General features: G+C 34.3%; 1 protein-coding gene across 1 annotated transcript in view; it reads right to left on the reverse strand.

Annotated features, from left to right (window-relative positions):
* The window catches only part of ADAMTS6 (ADAM metallopeptidase with thrombospondin type 1 motif 6), a 304548-nt gene that overhangs the window by 70752 nt on the left and 206378 nt on the right, over positions 1 to 27418 (reverse strand). The window contains exons 15-18 of the mRNA XM_055421989.2: positions 14960 to 15062; positions 8426 to 8559; positions 6706 to 6829; positions 6126 to 6206 (exon numbers count right to left, since the gene is read on the reverse strand). Of these exons, the coding sequence (XP_055277964.2) occupies positions 6126 to 6206; positions 6706 to 6829; positions 8426 to 8559; positions 14960 to 15062 (442 nt within the window). The remainder of the gene's footprint in view (positions 1 to 6125; positions 6207 to 6705; positions 6830 to 8425; positions 8560 to 14959; positions 15063 to 27418) is intronic.

Here is a 27418-nt window from a genome sequence, read left to right on the forward strand (position 1 = left end):
TGCTGTTGCACAAAGGAATCTAAAATTATGCTGTAAAAATAAAAAAGTCTTCTTAAACAAAGAAAGGAAGAGTCTGATGATACTGATATTCTAAAGATACATTCCAGATATAGTCTTATTTTTAAACGATTTAAGGAAAAAGAGGTGATATTTTAAGAGGAGTAAGAACTCATAAGTGACATAATACAGTCTAAATCCATCTCAAGGAATCAAATATCAAATAAACAGAATTTCCATTTTTTTACATGGGAAATAACTGGGATTGGGCTTGCCCTCCAACTATAAGCAACTAGAAAACTTATGAAATATAAGAAGCAGCTGTTTTTAGACACTGGCCAGGATGGTGAAGGACTGTGACATGCAAAAAGGAACACAAAGTGAGTCATATAATTTCCCTAGCTTTCTGCCTGGAGGTACTTTCTGTCAGTGTAGACCAGGAGAACCAAAGTAGAACATGGTGGTCTCACTGAGTTAGGAGACAAAGATCAGAAACTAGGAAGGCTAAAATAGCTGGAATTTGCAGAACCAGAAAATTAGAGTAAAAGGAGGGAATCTGTTACTGAATAGTAGTCTATACATACACAGGATAAAATTCCATGAGGCAAGACCACCTCACCCCAATAATAGATAAGCATAAGCAGAAAAATTTCTAGAGCAAGAATTCAGAAGTTTCAAGCACTAGGGCATTCATCAGAGAATAATGTCTTTTTAGTGGGGCTGAGCAACTCTGGAATAAAGGCTACTCTGGACTCATCTCAACAACTCTCAAAAACAGGCCTCAAAAAGATCATCATCTACAAGTTACTTAACACTCCAAAGGAAAACAACAATAAAAAAATCCACACTCTCAGTAAGAAAATATTCACAATGTACAACACCTAATGAAAAACTACTACAAATGGCAAGGAGGAGGAAAATATGGTCTAAACCAAGAAAGCCAATTAACAGCAAGAGACTCAGAAATGACAGAAATTATAGAATTAGTAGAAAATAACTTTCAAACAACTATCATAAATATACTCAAGAACTTTAAGGGAAAACAAATCTAATGAAAAAACCTGGAAGATATAGATGGATGGATGCTCAGGTCAACACAAAGAAAGAAAGTATGACAGATACAGTAAATATGTAAGTAAACAAAATAATTCTTATTTTAAAATTTTTTAAAAGGATAACTGACTCTTTAGAAAAAAATAATAACAATGTATTGTGTTTATAATATATGAAGAAGTAAAATGTGCTTTTAAAAAACAACACAAAGGATGGAAGAATACAATGGAAGTAATCTGTTGTTAAGAGTCTTGTATCATACATAAATGCTGTAATATTTTTTGAAGGTATAAAGATGCATTTTGTAAATTCTAGAGCAACTACTATTTAAATAGAACAAAGCAATATAGCTAATAAGTCATTGTGTGCGCTTAGTTGCTCAGTTGTGTCTGACTCTTTGTGAGCCCATGGACTGTAGCCTGCCAGACTCTTCTGTCAATGGGATTTTCTAAGCAAGAATACTGGAGTGGGCAGCCATTCCCTTCTCCAGGAGATCCTCCCAATCCAGGAACTGAACTTAGGTCTCCTGCATTGCACACAGATTCTTTACTGTCTAAGCCACCAGAGAAGTCTATTACTTGGAATACCATAAAACATTTGAAAAAACATAAAGAAAACATAAAAGAAGAATAAAGGGAAAAATACAAGGACAGAATAGAAAAACAACACAATGACAGACTTAAATCCAATGATTTTAATAATCCTACTAAATACAAATGATTCAGACATAGCTGACTGAGATAGTCTTCATGTCCTGTAAAGCTGAAAATATTTACCATGTGGCCCATTACAGAAAAAGTTTCTCAAGCCCCCGTATTTACAGATTGTATTTGAAAAAGCAAAGATTGTTAGACACCATAAGAAAGGAGAATCAAAAAACACGTTGCCTAGAAGAAACATATTTAAAGTTCATAAACACCTACATATGAAAAGTGGGTTAACAGAAAAGAATTTACTATACAAGCACTAATAGAAGAAATCTGGGTTGCTAGATTAGTACCAGTCAAAATAGATGTGGGTCAAAGAATACCATCAGAAATAAAGAATATAGGATAATGATAAAATGTTCAAGACATCAATAAAATCTAATAATCTTGAATGTCTACACACCTAACAACAAGGTTTGAAAATAAATGCAGCAAAACCTTACAAACTAATGGGAGAAATAAACAAATCTACAATTCCAGTTGGATATTTCAACATGAATCTTTCAGTATTTGCTGAAACAAACAGGCAGAAAATAAATTAAAATGTACAAGACTTCAACAAAACTATCAACCAATTTAATCTAATTGACATTTATGGAATACTCAACCCAATACCACTATAATACACATTCTTCTCAAGTGGACATGGAACATTCACTAAAAGAGACTATGTTCTGGGGCATAAAACAAACCTCAACAAAAGAACTAAAATCATACAAGTATCTTATCTGTCCATAATAGAATTAAAATAAAAATCAGTAATGACACCTGGAGTCCCCCCAAATATTTAGAAACTGAATAATACCTTCGAAGCCATGATTTGTGGTAAATAAGAAAATATTTTAAACTGAGCATTAATGATAAAACAACATATCAAAAGTATATGGGATGATGTTAAAGCAGTGCTTAGAGGGAAATTTATAGTGCAAACTATAGTGCTTATTTTAGAGTGGAGAACAGACTTTAAAAATCAATAATCTAAGTTTCTCTCTTGATAAGCTAGAAAAAATAACAAATTAAACAGAAAGTGAGTCACAAAAAGGAAATAATAAAGAATGGGAATCAATATGATGGAAAATGGAGAAATAATAGGAAAATCATTTAAACCAAAAGCCAGTTCTTTGAAAAGACAATAAAATTAATAAAAACTACTAATCAATTTAATCTAATTGACATTTACAGAATACTAAATGATTTATGGTATACTGGTCCGTCTAGTCAAGGCTATGGTTTTTCCCGTGGTCATGTATGGATGTGAGAGTTGGACTGTGAAGAAAGCTGAGCGCCGAAGAATTGATGCTTTTGAACTGTGGTGCTGGAGAAGACTCTTGAGAGTCCCTTGGACTGCAAGGAGATCCAACCAGTCCATTCTAAAGGAGATCAATCCTGGGTGTTCATTGGAAGGACTGTTGCTAAAGCTGAAACTCCAATACTTTGGCCACCTCATGCGACTAGTTGACTCACTGGAAAAGACTCTGATGCTGGGAGGGATTGGGGGCTGGAGGAGACGGGGATGACAGAGAATGAGATGGCTGGATGGCATCAGCGACTCGATGGACATGAGTTTGAGTGAACTCCGGGAGTTGGTGATGGATAGGGAGGCTTGGCATGCTGTGATTCATGGGGTCGCAAAGAGTCGGACACAACTGAGCAACTGAACTAACTAAATAATACTAGAATGATTAAGAAAAAGAAGACACCAAACACCAATGTGAAGAATGAGAGAAGAGCCATCACTACGGATCCTACAGGCATTCAAAGAGGATAATTAGGTAATATTACACAAAGCATTATGCTAATAAATTCAACAACTTTATAGCTATTACAAAAACTGAATTTTTCATTAAAAACTTCCCACACAGAAAACACCAGGCTTCACAGTTTATTTATAACTGGAGGATAATTGCTTTACAATGCTGTGTTGGTTTCTGCCATACATCAACATGAATGAATCATAGATATACATATGCCCTCTCCTTCTTGAACTTCCCTACCTCCTACCCCATACCACCCCTCTAGGTTGTCAACGAGCACTGGGTTGAGCTTCCTGCATCATACAGCAAATTCCCACTGGCTACCTATTTTACATATGGTAAGGTGTATGTTTCAATGCTACCCTCTCAATTTGTCCCATCCTCTCCTTCCTCCATAAGTGTGTCCATAAGTCCGTTCTCTATGTCGGCATCTCTATTGTTGCCCTACAAATAAGTTCATCAGTACCAGTTTTCTAAAGATTCTATATATATGCATTAATATAAGATATTTGTTTTACTCTTTCTGATTTACTTCACTCTGGATAACAAGCTTTAGGTTCATCCACCTCACTAGAACTGACTCAAATTCATTTCTTATTATGATTGAGTAATATTCCATTATGTACATGTACCACAACTTCTTTATCCATTCATCTGTTGATGGACATCTAGGTTGCTTCCATGTTCTGGCTATTGTAAATGGTGCTGTAATGAACACTGGGCTACATGTGTGGAAGACAATATTTTTAAGATGTCAATTCTCCCCAAATTGATCTATAGATTCCAAATAATCTCATTTTTTAGAAATTAACAAGTTGATTCAAAAAACTATATAGAAATGTAACGGACCTAGCGAAGCAAGAATATTTTGAGAAAGAACAAATTTGAAGACCTAATGCTTCTTATTTTCAAGACTTAATGGAAATGTCTATTAATCCATACAACATGGTTTTGGTTTAAGGGGAGGGAACATCAACAGATCCATACCTTTATGTGAGATTGACCTCTCACAAAAATGTCAAGGTAGTTGAAGGGGGAAACAATTGTCTTAAATAAATGTGCTATAGCCACTGAATATCTATGTGAAAATAATTGAACCTCAATCCTTACTTCACACCTTACATAAAGATTCAAAATGGACCAAATATCTAAATGTAAAAGCTAAACTCATAATTTATTTAAGACACATGAAGACAGTCTTTGCAACCTCAGGGTAGGAAAAAATTTTAAGGTAAGATGTGAAAGTACAAACCATAAAAAAATTTACACATTATATCTCATCAAAATTAAAAGACACAATTAAGAACAAGCCACAGACTAGAAGAAAATATTCATAAAACATATACTTGAGCAGGGATTTATAACTAGTATTTATAAATAACTTACAACTTTATAAATTAAAAAAAAAGTAGGCAAAATATTTGTTTAGGTACTTCACACACAGAAAATATCTCTATGGGTACAGTTAAAAAGACTGACAATGCCAAGAATTGATGAGGATGTAGAACAACTGGAACTCTTTCACATTCCTGGTGGGAATATAAATGATACAATCATTTAAAACAGTTAATTCAACCAATTTCTTATAAGGTTTTCTTGTTTGTTTTTGTTTAGTCACTAAGTCACGTCCAACTCTTTTGTGACCTCATAATGAGCCTGCCAGGCTCCTCTGACAATGGGATTTTCCAGGCAAAAATACTAGAGTGGATTGTCATTTCCTTTTCCAGGGGATATTCCAGATCCAGGGGATATTCCAGATCCAGGGATTGAACTCATGTCTCCTCCCTCCATGGGGAGGCAGATTCTTTACTGCCAAGCCCCCAGGAAGCCCTCTTAAAAGGTTAAACATATATTTATTACATGACCAGATATTTCACTCTTAGGCTTTTTATCCAGGAGAAATGAAAATATATGTCCGTACATAGCTTGTCTGTGAATGTGCAAATAAGTTTTATTCATAATAGTTGAAGACAGCAAATACTCAAATATCCATCAAAAAATGAGCAGACAAATGATGGTATATTCATACAATGGAATACTATTTGGCAATTAAAAAGGAATGAACTTCGAACACACTCAGCAATATAGATGAATCTCAAAATTATTTGTTATGAACGAGAAAAGCCAGATGTAAAAGTACATATTGTTATGATCCTATTTATGTGAATATGAAATTCCAGAATAAAGAAAGGTAATAGAATAATGTCAGAATAATAATGATACGTCAGAAAAGAGATCAATGTTTTCTGAGGCTAAGGCTGGGAGACTTGACTGCAAAAGATAAGGAAAAAATGTTCTGGAGTCATATAAATGTCCTACATTTTGGTTGTAGTATTTATATGGATACATAGACACACACACACATATAATTGTAACACTCTTTGAACTACAGACTTACAAAGAATGCATTGTATTTTATGCAAATTATTTTTAAAAAATCAAACCACCCATAAAGAGTAAGGTGTAAACTGCTAATTTTTTGTTTAGTTTTTTCATATGGAACTTCTTTTTTAACGTCAAAGTGTTCTACCTTAAAGCAGCATGTCTTTTCCTTTTTGATACTGTGCCGCTTTTCCTCATTAATATTTAAAATCTAGCAAAATATGCTACTTACCAATATAGTTCTTTGACATGGCAACTTCTTTGACTTCAATGTGAACAGAGCCTCTTGGTATCTGCACTACTTCCATGTAGCCTGGAACACAGAATATTACCAGTAATAAGCAGCATCTGGAGCTTTCATCAGAAAATGAGTGTTCAGTAACCATTCAGCAGTTAAGTTTCCTTATTCTTCCATTCTTTCTATACTTTATAAATTATAAGTAATAAGTAAATTCCCCTTTGGGTTCATGAATACACCTAGAGTATTATTTTTCTCTAAATTATCTCAAAATATCTTTAAAGCCTCAAAACATATAATATTGGTTCATGCTTTTTTTTCCCTCAGCACAGGCTCTATGGGAATGCCCATCTTAAAGAAACATTATTAAATGAAGCCAAGTAGAAATGGAATAATATTTCCTTAAAATAACTAATCTGAAGCCACATTTAATGTTTAAAATATTGAAAGCAATTTGGGGAGAAATCACTGTCTGCTTAAATAAAGAAATTTTTAAAATAAGGGGGATATCAAGTAATTTGTCTATTTCAAGTACACCAGAGGTGTGAGGAAGAGTTTCTTTCTACACACTCACCTCCTCTGGGCAACGAATCATTGAAGAACCCTTCAATGGCATCACATGTGCTTCCATCCCCTCCACAGACTCGACATCTATCTTCCCTAGCATCGGATCCCAAAATATTATCACAACCTACATGCTGAAAACAGAGAAGAATATTCAATGTGTCAAAAAGAGTAACTCTTGGACCCACTAATCAAATGAATACAACTTACTTATCTACTTGCTTTTCCAGTAAAGGAAATCTAAACAGGAAATGTGAACCACTTCTACCTTCATTTTCTGGTAATTCTAGCTAATACCTCTCAACATACAATTTGAAAGAAAAATATTCTGATTCCCCAGGAATGTATATCTACATTTCTAGACTAGATTTCTTCTTCATTTATAGATACCATGCTTCAATTCTTAAAATATTGCAATTTGTTGTTAATGGGCTTTTATTTATAACCTCAATTAACTAAGAAAAAATGGTATATGGTCCTATACAACATGGGTGATGATAACAAGTCTTTACTGAGCATTATGGTTTGCCCTTTCTAAACCACTGACCCTTTAGGATATCCAACTGTTAGTATTAAAGTCAAAGACTAGTTGTGGAATTGATGCCTGTGTAAATTCCTAAAAGTGAATACCTGTTTCCATTAGCTGAATAAAAGTATCATAAATAAAAAGGAGATGTAAACATGTAATTTTAGAACGTGAAAGTCTACCGTTCTGTTTTGCATGTATCATAGAAATAGTTTGTATCTATATTTTTGGCATATTTTATCACTTTATTTGTAACTTGTCTTTTAGCCATTAATACTAGGCATGTAGTCTCTGAATATAACCTGTGCCTCGGTCTTTTTTATTTGAGAAACATTTTTATACTATCCCAGAAACAAGTGTTTCTTCAAGTAAATATATAAATACACACACACACACACACACACTGCATCATCTGACAGACATTTGGAGACAAGTTAATAAGGACAGAATTTGCGAGAAATGATAAGATTAACTAAAGTAGTGGTTTTTTGTTTGTTTGTTTTTAAATCTTATCTTTCTCAGTTTCTGGCATTCAGTTTATGCCTCTCTTTAAGGTAAAACAAAAGCAGACAAGGAAAAAAGTTAAGAGAACAGTGGCTTTTGTGGATTTTCATACGATAAGATTCATATACAGTTCTAGGAAAACACCATGGATTTGCTCCTGCAATTTCCAACGGACTGATCCGGCTAATTCTCTGAAGTAAACGCTTTAAAAAGGTAAGATTAATTCTATAATGAAAACCACTATAAATGCTTCAAAAGAAGACAAAATGAGAAAAGCATAGCTATTTTACATTTTGAGGAAATATTTTGCTATGAAATACATCAAATTATCTTTCCTTGAGAACACACAGTAGCCATACAAGTAATAACTGAATCCTTATTCCCTCTCTTTTGCTATCATCTTGTTTATAAACAGAACATAAGAATAATGAAAATTAAATTCCAAAATATTTTCATAGCTCTAGCAATTCCTATAAATATAACTAGAACACCAGAATAAATCACATTTGCAAGGTGCTTGTGAATGGATAATTCTACCTTTAACTGTGTACATTTCTTATAGAAAATCAAATGAGTCCAAACTACAGCTCTCTTTATTAAAAAATTAGCATAGTATTAATTAGGAGCTATTATCTGGAAAAAAAAGACAACAGTTTCAAAAACCCCAGCAAAATGGAGTGAGATTCAAAATCTGAGCAACCTTGCATTCTCCATTGATACAGATATCCAGCGAATCCGCATTGCACTGAGTCCCATCAATCACTGCAGGGGAACGTTCAGTGTAGAAATTGTAACCTTCAGCCAAGCAGTTCAATGCACAAGGTTTTACCCCACCTGGAAGAGTAATAAATGGAGAGATAGTAGGAAAAAAGTAAATGGAGTGTTTCTCTTAAGGAACAGTGATTCAATATTATCCATGGCAAATTTATGATTGATATAGACATCACTCTCTGTTCTATCGCCTTCTTTGCTAAAATATCATGTTTATTTGCATTGCTTGTGCAACCTGACGGAAGATCTGCTGAGTAATATTATGGTTTTAAAATTTCAGGTATTTCCCATATATATTTTCAATATATTTTAGGTCAAAAGGGATCATAGTGGAAGTAACTGAATATTGAAAAGAAATGGAGGAAATAAAAGCAATTTTTAAAAACTGAAAAAGTTTAAGACCTTGAGAATGACCTTGTAAGACAAATACGAATTTACACAAATGATATCACTTGTTACTGAAGATGATACAAAAACTGGTACTTCAAGTAAAGATACAGTAGTTGTAAAATTAAACTTAGACCTGCTTTAAACATATCAGGGACTTCCCTCACAGCTGGAGGTTAAGACTCCGCGCTTTCACTGTAGGGGGTGCGGGTTAAGTTGGGGGACTAAGATCCCACATGCCTCCTGGTGCTACCAAAAAGTAAAAAATAAAAGCATAAAAATAAATAAATATATTCAATGAATATGGCTTTAGCATGAAGATAAATTCTTATGAGATTAGCAAATCAAAGATAAAAATATATCAAATTTGAATAATTCTATGAATCAATAAATTGAAGAAATATTGCATAGTATCATATGTATTTTAGCTTAAATAAACTGAATAAAAACTTAAAAATAAACTTTAAAACTCTAATTTTATATTGTGAATAAATGCATATAGTAACTTGAGCATTTTTATTTTGTCACTGAAATCTGTTTTTCAATGGTTGTATGTATTTTTCAGTTCAGTTCAGTTTAGTCGCTCAGTCCTGTCCAACTCTTTGCAACCCCATGAATCACAGCACGACAGGCCTCCCTGTCCATTACCAATTCCCGGAGTTCACTCAAATTCACGTCCATCAAGTCTGTATTTTTCAAGGTTGATGTGAAACAGGTAAAAACAGATATAAATAGTAGCAATTTAAAAAATAAGCAGAGTGCATATCATAACTTCTCAGTATACTGGAAAAGTAGCAATAAATATGAATTTACCTTTATTCAAAACTGCACATAAAAAGCTATTAATACATACATAATTATTTTAAAATACTTTCTTTTGAACTCTTGCTTTGGTCTTATTATAATAATCTTATAAAATTTATTTTTGAAATAAAAAAAGAATACTTCTAAACAAGAATATTAGGCAGGAAGATGATATGCCTAGGTGTTAGTGAAGGTAGAATCCAGGTCTCTACAGGGTGAAGTAAAAGAAAAGCCAACTGAGTGGTGCAGACAGTAAGAGAGAACGATCCATTAAAGATCACTGTTACAGTTGACATTTGTCATGTAAAAAGATGGCCCAATATTGCCAGACATTCTGTTTTTTTCAAGAGAAGATAAAAACCTAGATTTTAAAACTATAAATTCTTCTTGGCAACTCATTTAAAGTTTTCAAAAATACTGTGGAGTTTAAGACATGTATATAAGTAAAAACGGTTCCTGAACTGCCAGTTTACAACTTTTGGCTGAATTCCATGTTTTCTTCCATTTTTAGTGTCTACAGGCTATAGAACTTCTATATAACTTACAATGTTATTATTAGGCTTAGGTTAATGATACATTTTGCTGTACTAAGCACAGAAATAACAAGTAATAAATAAAATAATTTCTTCCTGAACTGATAATCAAGGTATTATATTTATTTTTATAAGATTCTTGTGAATAAAATTGCTCTAAATTTCCACAGATCTTACTGGGAATTTTTTTTCATTACTACCCAATATAGTTCTTTCCCCATCTCTTTATTGTAATGCTTTGGAATTTAATGCAGCTTTTATGCATCAGGTTTTAAAAAGAGAACCTGAATCTTTTATTTATACAATTTTAGTATTAATTATGTAAGGTGGTATTTGATAGGCAGGACATATAAATGCTATGGTATATTCCTTAGCCCACTATGTTATATGATAATAGTACAAATAAATTTATTCTTCTTTTATTGTTAAAGATGTGTTCGGCTTCCTCCACTACATTTTTAGAAGAGGTAATGTTACTATTTCAAGAAGGGATTTAAGATGATTGTCTGAATGGAAGGTCACATTATCAGTTATCTTCATTTAAAGCTCATTATGAATTTAGGGTTAATTTACTAAGCACACAATTATCAAGATGCTAGTGATTAAATCCGTGAACTATTTCAGAGACTTACTTCTACAGTAAGACAGAACAATCCCAAATGTATATGTACCTAATAAAAGCAATTCAAAATACATGAAGCAAAAACTTCAACCACACATAAAAAGAAGAGCCGTAAAATACTTGAAGATTTTAAGACACTTCTCTCAGGAACTAATTAAAAAACCAGAGCAGAAGAAAATCATAAAGATTATATAAAAGACCTGAACAATATTATGTCAACTTGACATGATGATCATATAGAACACAACAGCCAACAATTGGTGAAAATACATCCTTTTCAAGTATACATAGAACATACACCAAACTGGACAAGAAGCTGTATCATAAAACAAATTTTAACTAATTTTAAAAATTTAAATCATGTAGACTATTACTGATCATAATATAAATAAATTATAAATCAATAACCGAAAAATCTAGAAAATTTTAAATTATTTAGATATAAAAATAACATAGCTTTAAATAATACATGGGCCAAAGAAGAAATCACATTTTAAATAAGAAAATATTTTTAACTGAAGTAAATAAAAATATATAGAATTTGGGGAATGCAAAATATCAAAATAAACCCCTCAACCAAAATAATAACAGGAGCAAAAAACTAATTAGAAAAAAGGATAAAAGCTTTTTTTCTTTGAAAAGAGTAATAAAATTGATAAACTTCAAGCAAGACTGATCAAGAAAAAGAGAGAAGATACATATTATCAATGTCAGAAATACAATAGTATATATCACTACAGATCCTACAGATATTAAACAGGATAATAAGAGAATGTTATGATAGTTTTCTGCCAATAAACTGGACAACATGGAAGTAACATAAATTTCTTGAAGACAAACTCAAAAACTGACATAAAAATAAAAAATGTGAATAACTTTGTATCTATTAATGGAGTTGAGTTTATAATTAAAAAAAATTCTTTTCACAAAGAAAATACTGAGCCTACATGGTTTAATTAGTAAAATCTATTCTAAGGAGGAAATATTAGCAATCCTACGAACTCTTTCAAAGTAAATAAGAATTCTATTTCTGGAAGCCAGATTAACTTTGACACCAAAACTTGTCAAAACCATGAGAAGAAAAAATTTATAAATAAATATTTCTTATGAAGATAGATGTAAACATCCTCAATTAAATATAAGCTATTAAGCCCAATAACATATAAAAAAAGGTCATCAACACCTGGGGTTTAATGTGAAAAGCAAATGTTGGTTTGGCATTACAAAATCTATCAACTAAGTCACTCTATTAACAGAATAAAGAAGAAAACACATACAATTGACACATGCACAAACTTTACTCAAAGGCCAAGTCAGTTAATTAAGGGAAGAAAATAAAATGGCAAAAAGATTGGAAAAAAAATAGTACCTATCTCCAGATAGCATGACTATTTACCAAGAAAATTCTAAACAATCTACAAAACAACTATTAGAACTAGTAAGGAAATTTAGAAGGGTCACAGAATATGTAAGTTAATATATAAAAATCCATCTTATTTGTATATATTAGAGCAAACTATTGAAAATGAAAACTTTTAAATCTTTATTTACAGTATTGTCAAAACCATAAATTACTCAGGAAAAGATTTAACAGAAGATGTACATGACCTTAAACCTAAAACTATAAAGCACAGCTGAGAGAAGTTAAGTAAAACATGGAGAATATACCATGTTCATAAACTGGAAAATCCAATAGTTAGCATAGTAGTTCTCCCTCAATTGATGCATAGATTCAACAGGACAACAATCATAAGTCCAACATGTTCTTCTGTAAAAATTAACAACTGACTCTAAAATTTATATGGAAATGCAAAACACTTAGAATATCCAAAGAGCTTTTGAAAAAAAGACCCAAGTAGGAGGAGCTTATACTACCTATGTCCAAGACTATACAGTTAAAGTAATTAAATCAGTATGGCACCAGGATAGGACTGACAAATACATCAATGAAACAAAATAGAGTCCGTAAATATACTACAAATACATGTCATACCCCAAAATTATTTTTAGGGTGTAGATATAAAGAACAAAACTTCAAGGTTTTTAAAAGAAAACATAAGAAAATATCTTCCTGAGTTGAGGGAGGCAAAGATTTCTAAGACAGGACAAAGAACACAATGACTGTAAAATATTTAAAAGCTGAAAAATTAGAAGTCATCAGAATTAAAATCTTATATTCATCCAAAATATCATGTAAAACATAATGAAAAGTAAAAGAAATATTTTCTCATAAGCTATGAGAAAATACTTGTAAAATTTATAAATGAACCACTTGAAAATAAAAAAATAACCAATTTAAAAATAAGCAAGGGATTCGAACAAACATTTTATGAGAAGATATAGAAATGCTCAATAAGCACATGAAAATGTGCTCAACACATTCAATAATCAGAAAACACAAATTAAAACTTCATTGAGACAACATTATAGACCCACAAGAAGAGGACTGCAAACAACAAATGCTGGCAAGGATGAAGAGCAAACAGAACTCTCATACACTGGTGGTAGGAGTGTGCTTGGTACAATACTTTGGAAAAACATCTGGAAGTTTCTTTTAAAACTAAACACAGCTATTCTATGGCCTAGCAATCCCACCCTTAAGTATTTACCTAAGAAAAATGAAAACTATGCCCATAAAAAGACATACACAAATGTTTACAGCAGCTGAAAACTAGAAACAATACAGGTTTCCATCAATAGCAGAATGGAAAAACAAACTGGTTAGTACAATGGAATACTGCTCAACAATAAAAAAGAATGAACTAATTACATTTGCAGTGATATGGATGGATATCAAAAACATCAGGCTTAGAGAAGCCTTGCTGCTGCTAAGTCCATGAGAGTAAATACGGCATGATTTTATTTACACAAATTTCTGTAACAGACAAAACTAATTGATAGGGGGGAAAAAATCAGAACTGCCTCTTGTAAGTAGGTGGAGCCAGTTGCTGAATAAGAAGGATGAGGACTAAGAATTTTGCAGGCAATGGTAATGTTCTATAAGTCAGTAAGGTTTTATAGGTGCATGTGTTTGTCAAAACTCAGGGAAAGTACAATTAGGTAGGTTAAGATCTGTGTGCTTCATTGTACATAATCTTCGCTCAAAAGAAAAATAAGCAGTGAACTACAGTTAATCTTATGCATGCCGAAGTATTTAGAGAGGAAAGTATACTGATGACTACAATTTACTTTGAAATGCACCTGAAAAACATAGTAAATTAATGAATGGATAGAGATGACTAGACATATAATAAAGAAGTATATTAAAATATTAATGATAGAATCTTGGTGGTGGGTATACAGTTGTCACTGCAAAATTATTTTAACATTGCTCTGTGTTGGAAACTTTTCAGAGTAGGATGTTGAGGGAATTCCCTGGTGGTCTAGTGATTAGGACTCAGCACTTCCACTACTAGGGCCTGGGTTCAATCCCTGCTTGAGGAACTAAGATCCCCTAGCTGCATGGTGGAGCCAAGAGGAAAAAAAAAAAAACAAGATGTTGGAAAAACAATAAATAAAAGTTGTTTTGAAGAGTACATCTTATTTTTCTAAGAGAAAATTTGAACAAATTTTAGTTTGTGTTTTGGGAGCATAATAAAACTTGTGCTTACTGAGCAATTAGTGTCTGATGCTTGCCTAAGTTAGAGCAAAAAATATTTCCCTAAAAAAGAACAATAATCATCCGTGGAAAGATCTTTGGCCTTTGGCCAAGAGAGAAACACATTTTCTTAGCTTCTTTTGAGTTGATTTATATCAGGATGATAATTCCAAATATTCTATAATTATAAATTATTATACTATCTATACACCTCAAGGAAGTCTGAAGAATTCAGAAATATTATTTGGATTTACACCCTTTCGAGGAACTCTGTACCTAAATAGAATTAGGTTTTAAAAAGTGATTTCTGATCATTTGTACTAACACATTAACTTTACTACAGGGAAACTATTAATAAAACAGGAGACCTTTTTAGTACTAGAGCACATTCCTGCTTTGATTTGTCAACACTAATTTTTACTAGGCTGTATATGAGTGTATGGGTATGTTTGTATTTATATATTCTCATATTTGCAAAGCTCTCAAGAATAATGAAAACTCTGCCAGGTTATACATTACCTCCAGTATAGGGTTTCCAGTTATAATACTTTCCACGGAAAGGCATATTGTCAAAGTCTGCACATTGTTTCTCTCGAAAATCTCGGGCCCCCAAAGGACATGGCTAAAATAAAATAAAATAATGAATAGCACGATTGTTGAAAAATACCAAACCAAGGGACAATGCCCCTAAAATTAAAAATGTCTGAACTCCCAACACATTAGTTCACTCCCTTATTCTTGGGCTATAATTCTGGAATTTGCTTTACTGTTTACAACCAGTATTCTGACTGAAGTGTCTGAATTGTAATCTTAGGCACAGAAGAAATAACTGAAGTAATTTAAACAAAGTTAAGTGTTAGACAGTTTCCATATAACTTTATACTCAGATGCATGTCACAGTCCACTTTGCAATCAATCCATTTGGTATCTCCTTATAAACAGACGTAAAAACTAGGTGAAGAAACTAAAACACAAAATCCTTTTTGGTAACAGTATTTGAGATCCAGTTGCCACAAATACTCCCAGCTCCTTATTTTAAGAAATCAAGAGGCAGGTTTGTAACATGACATTCAGCACTATTAATTGTGGTTTGGATCCCAACTGCTATAGCTGTTTACTGTCTAGTCCTGACAAAAACCATATTTTGAGATGTGGAATGAACTGGGCAAAATCCTAGGCCTCAAGTCTAAACACCTTTAAATCAAGGAATTTGGACTTATTAAGATTTACATTTAATCAATTAACATCACGGAAAATAAAATACTGAATTTTCAAAACACGTACATGTGTTGGTTGTTGGAGAAGAGAAGGATGTTGAGAGACTGAAGAGAGGATTATTTGTTTTTAAAAGATTGCAATGCTTTTTCTACCTAAATTTTTAAGAGAAGAAAATCTTGCCAATCTCGCTAGGTCTAGATTCCAAATTCCACATTATTTAGGGCCATCCTAAACTTAAAGTTCACAAAGAATTAAAAATATAACGTCTCATAGTTTTGAGGAAATATGACCTAATTTGACTTATCTTTTAGAGTTCTGTACCAGTAGAATCTAAAAAGCTAAGTATTGCTTTAGAAACAGGGATGGAGAAAATATTTCCCTTAAACATGACAGAACAAAACAAGTCATTAGATGAAATTCTCAACTGTGAACAAATATGTTACATTCTCAGAGATCATTTTGAGGACATTTTACTACCCTCCCTTCAGTTCAGTTCAGTCGCTCAGTTGTGTCCGACCCTTAGATCTCTACAATTACTTGATACAGTTTCCTGAGATCAGTACATTGCAAATGTCCTTTAAATCAAGTGCAAAAAATAAGGCTACAATGTACAAACATGTGCAAGGTCATCATTACTTGCTATATGCGAAGACCTGACTCATTGGAAAAGACCCTGATGCTGGGAAAGATTGAAGGCAGGAGGAGAAGGGGATGACAGAGGATGAGATGGTTGAATGGCATCACTGAATCAATGGACATGGGTTTGGGTGGACTCTGGGAGTTGGTGATGGACAGGGAGGCCTGGTGTGCTGAGGGTCATGGGGTTGCAAAGAGTCAGACACGATTGGGCGACTGTACTGAACTGAACTGAGGTTTGAATTTCTACCATATCAAGTTTAAAGCCTCAGATTCTGAAAATAGTGGCAGCGGGTGTACATTGTGTTATGAGCCTTGCATTTTAAGATATTTTCTGCACATTAAAATATGACACTGCAATGCTAAATCCAATGGTTTTACTTATCAAATTATCCTTCATATTTGCCCTTTAAAAAAATGAAAAAGAACTATTCACATAGGCTATGCAATGCACCACACTAGAAAGATATGCTTCCACCATCTATTGTTTCATGGTGTGCTAATTTTTGGAATAAAGAAATGCTTCCCATTACAAGACATTTTCAGGAAATCCCAGAAGATGACCAAGGTTATCAGTGGCTTTGTATGCAGCAAGACTAGTTTTAAAGAAAATATTCTCAATTTTAAAAAACACAAGTAATTTGAAATACAAGTTTTCACACAGTATTGAAGTATTTGTAAAGCACCAACCACCTAAAACTTCAACCAGGCATGTCTTTCAATCTATTTGGAGTAAAATATAAAAATGGAAAAACTGCAATCCTATCTGAGGCAATAAGTATATGACAGCACATTATAAGTTGTCTACAGGTACTGTATATAGGTGAAAGATCAAAGTTCAAATGAATCAGGAAAATATTTGTTGAGGAAGAAAATCTTGAGTGTATCACAAGAATTATAATAAAAGTGTAATACATACTTATTCTTTATAACATTATAAAATATTAAAATACTATAGGAATTGAGCTGGTTAAGAGAGAAAACAGATTTCTATTAAGAATGAAGCCAGGACTTCTCTGTGGTCCAATGGCGAAGACGCCACGCTCCCAACGCAGGGGAGCCAGGTTCAGGGAACTAGATCTCATACGCTGCAACAAAAGATCCTGTGCGCCACAACTAAGACCCAGCATGGCCAAATACATACATAAAATAAAAATAAATATTAAAAAAAGAATTAACCCAAGTAAAGCCATGGGGAAAGAAAAAGTCAATTTTGGGAATAGTTGGATAAAGGCCATCCTGGATGAAAGAAAGGAACTGTATAGAAGCATACAAGTTAACATTTCATAGATAAAAATTGTTTTTTTTGAAAAAAAGCCCTGAAATAATAAACGAAGTTGAGGGACACTCACTTCAAATAAAAAAAAAGAAACAAAAATCCTATTCTTGACCATCTTGTAATTATTATCCTAAACAGCAGAGAAGTAAAAAGTCCAAAAGAAGAATATTAGTTTAATGACACACTTGGATAACATTTCATAAGATTTCTGACCTATTCTTTTCTTGTGATAACCACTCCCAGGGTCAATATAATAAAAATATTAACAATAACAACACATACTTACGTTTTTCTAAGCATTTAGTAAGTACCTATTCCATGGCACACTGTTCAGAGGTCTCTAGATCTATCATGAGCTCTCTCACCACTCTTGAGGTGGTTATAATTAATAATCCCAATTTATAACTGAATAAATTATATTTTATTACAGTCTGCTTAGTGATAGTTTCAGTATGCAAAGACACTTCCTTCATCTGAGTGGGGGCTTCCACTGGACTCTGTAAATGCTACAATAACAACATAGGTTTTTAGCTCTTACAATGTACAAAAACCTAATAGGAGTAACTCGGGTTCTAGACCTAGCCTTGTCTTTACCAGCTGCAAGTTTATCTGCTCCAACTACTTTTTTCTTATTTATAAAATGAGAGGGTTAAAGTACGAATTTTCAGACAGAAGACAGAATTAGATTTGATTCTGATTTATTTCATTTACCTCCTTCCGCAACGTACTTAACTTTCCAGGTCTCATCTATAATCTAGGGATAATACTAGTATTTACTCTGTAGGTGAGGATTTATGTAAACTGTTTAGTTCTGTACCTGGCAGTGGTTCAGTTCAGTTCAATTGCTCAGTCATGTCCGACTTTGCGACCCCATGGACTGCAGCACGCCAAGCTTCCATGTCCATCACCAACTCCTGGAGCTTGCTACCTGATAGTGGTAGCACTCAATAACTATTAGCAGTTGCGTGATCTTTGGTCTAGGCATCCTTAGACTCATTCCTCAACCTCCTCTTGGTCTGCTCTTTATTTCAGGGGAACAAATCTGCAGGCTCTATTTCACAGGATTCTATGTCAGTTGACTTCTAGTTGAGTTCAGGCAGTGGAAGGCACTAGTGGGAGAAGCCAGGGTATTTCATTTCCTCTCTGCCTCTGGCAGCATCTTAGGCAGAAGCAGAGTAGTTTTGTGGCTCCAACATCAAACAGCCACCCTTACCCTCAGTCTTATGGTTCCAGATTCAGCTGTGTGATCTCAGTCTCTCACATGTAATAAAACTACCTCCTTCCTGTTTCTCTAGTAGGAGGTGTGGTATCTTTCTGCTGTTGCTGATCTATGGCCTTGCCAGCCTCTTCCATTATTCATGTAACCAATTCTTTGCATTAAATTCACTCGATTCAAATATTCAGAGGTTCATATTATTATGGTTGGATCTTCACAGATACTACAGTTGATGATGACGATGATGAAGAAGAGGAGTAATGAGAAAAGAGAAGAAAAAGGAGGAAATGATAGTAGTAGTATTGGTACTTGGGAGACTGAATAGAGATGTTTCCTTGGATTATATATTTTGCAATTTATTGGTTAAGGGCAGAGACTGGAAAACTTCTGTCAAGGCCCACACAGTAAATATTTTAGACTTTGTGGCCATATAATCTCTGTTGAATGTGCGCGTGCTCTGTTGCTTCAGTCGTATCTGACTTTGAGATCTGTGTCTGACTCCTTGTTACTGACCAAAGTAAAAGATGCCCAGGGAATTTTACAAATAAACAAACATTTTATTTTTCTAATGTACTAATCCAGTGGAATCTTTCCCTCTTTTAAAATATTTCAATATACATTGTGTTAGTCGCTCAGATGTGTCCAACTCTTTGAGACCCCAGGGACTGTAGCCCATCAGGCTTCTCTGTCCATGGAATTCTCCAGGCAAGAATACGGGAGTGGGTTGCCATTTCCTCCTCCAGGGGATCTTCCTGACCCAGGGACTGAACTCACATCTCTTGTCTCCTGCATTGGTGGGTGGGCTCTTTACCACCAGCACCACTTGGGGAGCCTATAAAATCTGTCACAACTACTCAAATGTGCCATTACACTTTTTAAAGACATAGACAATATGTAAATGATAAGGCTGTGTTCCATTAAAATCTTATTTACAGAAAGAGACGATGGTTCAAATTTGACCCAGCAGGCACAATTTGCCAACCCCTGATTCAGGATGTTAACATATAGTTACATCTGTATGTCAGCATTGTGCAGAAGAACCAAGCTCAACTATTAATTTTTGAGTCAATACAGAATCATATACTTTAAAGAACTGATGTCAGATTATAATATAATTTGTATAAAATGCTTAAACTTCCTGTACAATCATCCCCATAGGGGTCATACACTCTGCATAATCTACAGAAAGATACATAAAATACTTTTCAGATGACCACAATTATTATCCAGTTCTTTCTTTCAGCCAAAATCTGTTTTCCAATAACCTGGTGGTCTTGCACCTTTCTTCTGAGCAAATCTAATCCCTAACTGAAAGATATCTAAACCTTGATGGCTTTCTTATGGGGACATAATAAATTATCATTAGTACTTTTAAAACCAGGCACCAAGAACTGGCCCTAAGGGTCTTTTTTTATATTCAGCAAATATATATAAAAATATTTTATGTATCACATATGATCTAGGCTCTGGAGATAATGCAGTACACAAAACAGAGTAGGTCCCTGCTTTCATGGAGCTCACTGTAGTTGGAGATGATAAAGAAGAAAAATAATGCAGGGCACTAAGATGGTGGTTAGGTGGAGGTTTGGGGAAGTTGTTTTAAATGGTAGACTAAGAGAAATTTTCTCTGATAAGGTGGCACTGAAACAGAGAGTTAAAAAATTGAGGACATAACTTATGCACATATCTTAAAAGAGTGTTCCAGGAAACATTAAATGCAAAGGGTCTGAGGCAGGAATGTGTTTGGGAAATTCACAAAATAACATGGAAGATGGAAGGTCTTATAAATTGAAAACTGCAGCAGACTTGGGGACTTGATTCCATACCTTTTGTTTCTAGAATATATCAGCTAGAGTTATGTTTTAATTTAACTGTTTCCTTCAGTGGACGTTCTGAATCTGTGTTGATTAGAAATAAGCTTACGAGGAGTTGCATATTCTGGTTGCAAAGAATGAGAGAGATCAAAGAAAAGAGTATTTCTTAAGGAAAAATTCCATAAAATATATTTTTGTTTTGTTTAAGAACAGTGGCAAGTTTAGAGGCAATGTTTTTTAAATTACTTAAGTATAATAAATGCTGACACTATGTCAAAACCGTAACAGGAAATAGGCATAGGCAACAAATTTTTCATGTAAAGCTTGACAGGTTTTCAGCTTCCTAGTGTTAACACTAATCAAGCATCCTCTCCTTCTAAAAAGCAACCAGCAGGGCCACATATAAATCTAGAAAGCAACACTGCACGTCTCGGTATCTTTTGATCTTAGTATTTTCAAATATACAAAAAAACTTAATATTAGCATCTTTTTCATCACTTTTTTTTTTTTTAGAGAGAGAAATGTGTATGTTAGCACATTCTAGGAGAAGGCAATGGCAAGCCACTCCAGTACTATTGCCTAGAAAATCCCATGGATGGAGGAGCCTGGTAGGCTGCAGTCCGTGGGGTCGCTAAGGGTCGGACACAACTGAGCAACTTCACTTTCACTTTTCACTTTCCACTTTCACACATTGGAGAAGGAAATGGCAACCCACTCCAGTGTTCTTGCCTGGAGAATCCCAGGGACGGGGGAGCCTGGTGGGCCTCCGTCTGTGGGGTCACACAGAGTCGGACACGACTGAAGTGACTTAGCAGCAGCAGCAGCAGCAGCACATTCTATGGACTATCTTAGGCTTCCAGTCATGTTGACAGATTATAAGAATCTCCTTTCACAATACTTTTTATTGCTAGATAAATCTAAAAAAAAGAAAAAGAGTAATTCATTGGGGCATAAAGTGCTATAAAAAGAAATCTCAGCTTTCGCTGACAAACTGTCCTGGGGCTTTTCTATTACTAGAGTTAAAATCTTCGTTTTATTCCAAGAAATAGGGTGACCTTGGAAAGTCCTGGGATCTCTTTGTGCCTTCTTTCTTTTGTTTGCAAAATACACCCCAAATGCCCTTACCTTCAAGAGCAATGCATCCCAATATGTTTGCAAATGAGGAAAATTCTGCAAATACTGAATTAAGTCTTCTTGTTGTTCAGTCACTCATTTGTGTCTGTCTCTTGTGACCCCATGGACAGCAGCACGCCAGGCTTCCCTGTCCTTCACCATCTCCCGGAGTTTGCTCAAACTCATGTCCATTGAGTCAGTGATGCCATCCAACCGTCTCATGCTCTGTTACCCTCTTCTCCTCCTGCCTTCAATCTTTCCCAGTATCAGGGTCTTTTCCAATGAGTCAGCTCTTCACATCACGTGGCCAGAGTATTGGAGCTTCAGCTTCAGCATCAGCCCTTCCAATGAATATTGAGGACTGATTTCCTTTAGGATTAACTGGTTTGATCTCCTTGCGACTGTCCAAGGGACTCTCAAGAGTCTTCTCTAGCATCACAGTTCTAAGGCATAAATTCTTCGGTGCTCAGCCTTCCAACTCTCACATCTACACATGATTACTGGAAAAACCATAGCTTGGACTATACAGACCTTTGTCAGCAAAGTGATGTCTTTGCTTTTTAATACACGGTCTAGGTTTGTCATAACTTTTCTTCCAAGATGCAAGTGTCTTTTAAATTCATGGCTGCATTCAGCAGTTGCAGTGATTTTGGAGTCCAAGAAAATACAATCTGTCACTGTTTCCACTTTTTCCCCCACCTATTTGCCATGAAGTGATGCGACTGGATGCCATGATTTTGAACACAGAGTTTTAAGCCAGCTTTTCCACTCTCCTCTTTCACCCTCAACAAAAGACTCTTTACTTCCTCTGTCTTATGGGTAATAAAGAGAGAGAAGCAAGCTGAGAATAAAAATTTGGTCCTCTCCATCCACTTTTCCCTTTCCTCTTTTTTTCCTAAAAGAGATGGGAAGGCTAGGAGACAGGATTCCTACAGCCTCAGGAAAAACATCAAAAGGAGCATTTTGTTGGCCTTTTCTCTTTTCCACCTTCTGTTTTTTCTTTCTTTCTTACATGCTTGCCAAATGCACTCGTATTTCTTCACTATTACACTAGACCAACTTTATACATTGCCCAAATTTAATGTTCTTTCTCTCCACGATAGAAACATATTTTTAGCCACTTATACCCTATTACTTGAAGAAGCAGAAGTGGAGGTTGGATTCTGACCCTTGCTTTGCTTAGCAAGGCATGTACTTGACCTGGGATTGTGAAAAAGGGATATAATTCTGTTCACCCAGACAGGTGTCATATACATGAAGATATCACATGCCTCTCTTATAAGTTCCAAACAAAATTACTGATTTCTTAATTATCAGGAACTGTTTTACTATCTCATTAAAAAATTCACAAAGACATTTCCAAGGTTAAATTTAGTGTTCAACATACACAGTGAATCATTTCAACCCGTTTTTTCTTTAATTTATTTAATTGGAGGATAATTACTTTACAATATAGTGGTGGTTTTAGCCATACATTCACATGAATCAGCCATGGGTGTATATGTGTTCCCAATCCTGAATCCCCCTCCCGCCTCCCTCTCCATCCCATCCCTCTGGGTCATCCCAGTGCACCAGCCCTGAGCACCCTGTCTCATGCATTGAACCTGGACTGGCGATCTATTTAACATATGATAATACATGTTTCAATACTATTCTCTCAAATCATCCTACCCTTGCCTTCTCCCTCAGAGTCCAAAAGTCTCTTATTTACATCTGTGTCTCTTTCGCTGTCTTGCATATAGGGTCATCGTTATCATCTTTCTAAATTCCATGTATATGTGTTAATATACTGTATTGGTGTTTTTCTTTCTGACTTACTTCACTCTATATAATAGGCTCCAGTTTCATCCACCTCATTAAAACTGATTCAAATGCATTCTTTTTAATAGCTGAGTAATATTCCATTATGTGCTTTCTTATCCATTCGTCTGCTGATGGGCATCTAGGTTGCTTCCATGTCCTGGCTACTGTAAACAGTGCTGTGATGAACACTGGGATATCAACCCCAGTTTAAATGTAAACTTCTCATCTTTTCTCTCCCAAATAGTTCCTGGTTTGCGAGCAATTTCACTATACTTTTACTTTTGAAGAAAAAAAAGTCTGATAATCCTACATTGTCTAGAAAAATTTAAATCTCAATCTCATATTTGATATTATAGTCTCAATCTCATGCTTGATATTATAGTCTCTTATACAGGTTTTCAAAGTTAAAGCTGTTTTTATATGCCGTGTATAGCCTGTGTTTTATTTAAATGGCTTCTATCCATAGCATGACCCTTTTCTCTAAGCCTGTAAAAATGTTAAGAATCAAATTTTTACTGTGTGATTTTAAAAATGTCTCTTTAAAGAACAAAATAAACAAGCAAGTTTTTTTTTATGCTTAAAGCTAGTCTTTATTTCTTAAAACAAGATATACACTATAAAATTCATACTAACCTAAAGGTTAATGACACTGCTTCTGCTATTTTTTGCCATCTTTTATATATATATATATAGATACATACATACATATGTATACATAAAAGTAAACTTTTATAAGTATATTGAAGTGTACATTTAAGAATAATGTGGTTGATACATATTTGCTTTCTAATTATAACTTGGGACACAGTTATAACATTGTTAGTTAATAGATCAACTCTATACTTTGTCATCACTTACCCCATACCTTTCCCTGGGGGCAAGGTCTGTAGTTTCATAATTTTCTCAGCTATCTGGTTCTGCTGCAGGTTAAGGTTAGACTGGAAGTAAGACAATGTCAAAGGTGACTAAACTCAGAGCTTACTTTGCCACACCCACCTCCCAACGCTCCATCTTTCTTCAGAAGGCTAGAGCACCATCCGGAAATTCTATGACTTACTGAATCCTTTCCACAGCACTAGCCTATTGCTAAGCTTTAGTTCCTCTATTAAAAATATTAAAAAAAAAAAAACAACCAGACAAACAAGGCACTTTTCTGGGCAGTTCAGTGGTTAAGACTGTGCTTCCAATGCAGGGTGCACAGGTTCCCTGGTTGGTGGAACTAAGATCCCACATGCCACGCAGCAAGGTCAGAAAAACAAAACAAAACAAAAAACCAACCCTGTCTTTCCCTTTATAAAAGTGATTTGAAGATTTAATGAATACTTTTTAAAATATACAAAAGTACTTTGTAATCTCTAAAACATAAATGTATACAGTAATAGCCACACTGACTGAGTAAAGATTATGTACTAGGAATAGCACTGATATTTTTTAAAGTATTTGTGCTCAGTCACATCTGACTCTTTGTGATCCCACGGACTGCAGCCTGCCAGGCTCCTCTATCATACATGGAATTTTCCAGGTGAGAATAATGGAGTGGGTTGCTATTTTCTACTCCAGGGGATATTCACAACCCAGGGATCAAACCGTCATCTCCTGTGTCTCCTGCATTGGCCGGTGGATTCTTTACCACTGAGCCACCTGGGAAGCCTGATTAAAGTGTTACTTCTTTTAATTCTCAAACAGACCTGCAAGTTTGATACAATTATACTCTATTTATACAGGTGTTCCTTAAAAATTCAGTGATGTTAGGTATCTTGCCAGGGTAAAACAGCAACAACCAGGATTAAATTTAAGTCAATTCTAATCCAAAGTCCATACTTCTTTCACTATAGTCTTACTTCCAAATATAGGCTATACTTTTCCTGTGTACCACAACCAAGGCAATAACACCATTTAACTGACCTTAAGCAATGAATGGAAGTAAAGAACTGCAGACAGCATGCACCTCTAGCAAAGGTGAACACCCATGGACTACATAACCTATGCTTAAATTTTAGAACTGACCACAGGTGAACTGGAAAATTCTTTGTCTCCATAATTTTTTTATAGTTTTGATGCATAAAATAAAGGAGGAGATGAGATGCTTAAGATGTAAGAATAACATGATTTCATCCTAACCAAGGTGGAGCTTAGGTTTTTCACCAGAAGTTCTATCCTAGTCACATTTTCAAGCAGACAGGCAAATCACAAATAGTATGGAAAGAAAAACTTAAGGATTTTCTGGAAAATAGCTAACAATATCAGAATGCTCCTTTTAGAAATGTAGAATAGTTCTTTGTACTGTAGCTAATATTTCCTCTTTAGGCTTTGATATAAAGTTCGGCTTATAACCATAATGTAGGTATATTTTTTACCCATGACAAAAATCAAGTTTGAGTAGTTAACACACTGATGTATAAATTCTTCTACTTAAAATACTATGTACACCAATTTTTACCCTCTTAGAACATTTTACAAAATAGTTTTAAGTGACTGCAGTGAAAAGTTTCACAGGAAAGCAGAAATGCCTGCTTAACAGTCAATATTCTTTTATGCCAATAAAAAGGAGATTCCATATACAAAATAAAGTATTTTTTGAGCAGTACTTGAGTAAACACTTTTAGAAGACTGAGTACATATCTGAATCTTTATTTCTCATAATGGCACTACTGGATAATCATGTTAGCTCCTATCTGTGCTCATTTATAAACACTGTCAGGACCTTGTCAATCAGTCCAAAGAGGGCAACTGTCCTCAACAAATGAACCCTCAGCATCACAGCTTCAATAAAGTTCTGCTCTCCAAACCCAAGTTCCGTAGGACCATGTCTATTAGATTAGTTTATGATTCCAAATATTCTCTTGAAGTTCCTGTTTAATGATGAGACCAAACTTCATCTAATTATCCTGTCTTTAACAGATACCTTCTTGGGCTTCCCTTGTGGATCAGCTGGTAAAGAATCCGCCTGCAATGTGGGAGACCTGGGCTCAATCCCTTAGTTTCTCAGTAGCTTCAAGGCAAGAAGCATATTCATTGTTCCTGCCACATCTATTGTCTTTACCTGCTATTCTGTCCTAGAAACCATGATGTGAATATCATAGAAAGAATCCTTGTTCAGATGCCAGAGGCTCCTAATACAGGGAACATACTACAAATCTAATACACCCTGATGCAGACAGCCAGCCTCAGAGTCTATTGTGCGATAACTCTGGCCTCTAGGCTGGTCATGCTGCTGCTGAGAGTAATCAGACCAATTTTACAGCTCACTTTATTTAAGAGTCTTATAGACTGAGATTCTCTCTTTATAAGTTGCCTCTTTCAAGAAACATAAGAGAAGTAAAAGACCTATACAAAATAAACACAAGAAAATTAACAAAATGGTAATAAGCTCATACATATCAATAATTATCTTAAATATAAATGGATTAAAAGTACTAACAAAAGGCTGGCTGGGTGGATGAAACATGTGCATGTATGTACTTCCACTTACCACATCACTCTACTTAATTAAACCCCCAAATTATATGTAATCATTTTACATTGTTAGTTTAATCATGTTTCCATTATAGCTTACAACTGTAATTATCTTTTTTGTCTGACTATTAATCGTGAAAACTGATAAATGTCTTTTACTACTGTGATTATTTAACCATTATCTGCTTAATAACATTGTATTATGATTGGTCAACAGAAAATAATATAATTCTATATTACTAAAACTATAATTTTATAGGAAAACTGGTAATCACTTTTTAAAAATCCCGATGCATACCAGAATTATCTTGAAATTTTTGAAAAATACAAATGTCCAGTATTGCTTTTTTTCCTCTAGAGTTCCAGATGTATTTCTAATAAGCATCATGTTTAAAAACAACTGGACTATATGATGATTTTATCTAGTTTGTTTCACTTATTCT

This window comes from Moschus berezovskii, chromosome 18 (assembly GCF_049115385.1).
Source record: "Moschus berezovskii isolate FMDL1 chromosome 18, NW_MosBer_1.0, whole genome shotgun sequence".
Taxonomy (NCBI): Eukaryota; Metazoa; Chordata; class Mammalia; order Artiodactyla; family Moschidae; genus Moschus; species Moschus berezovskii.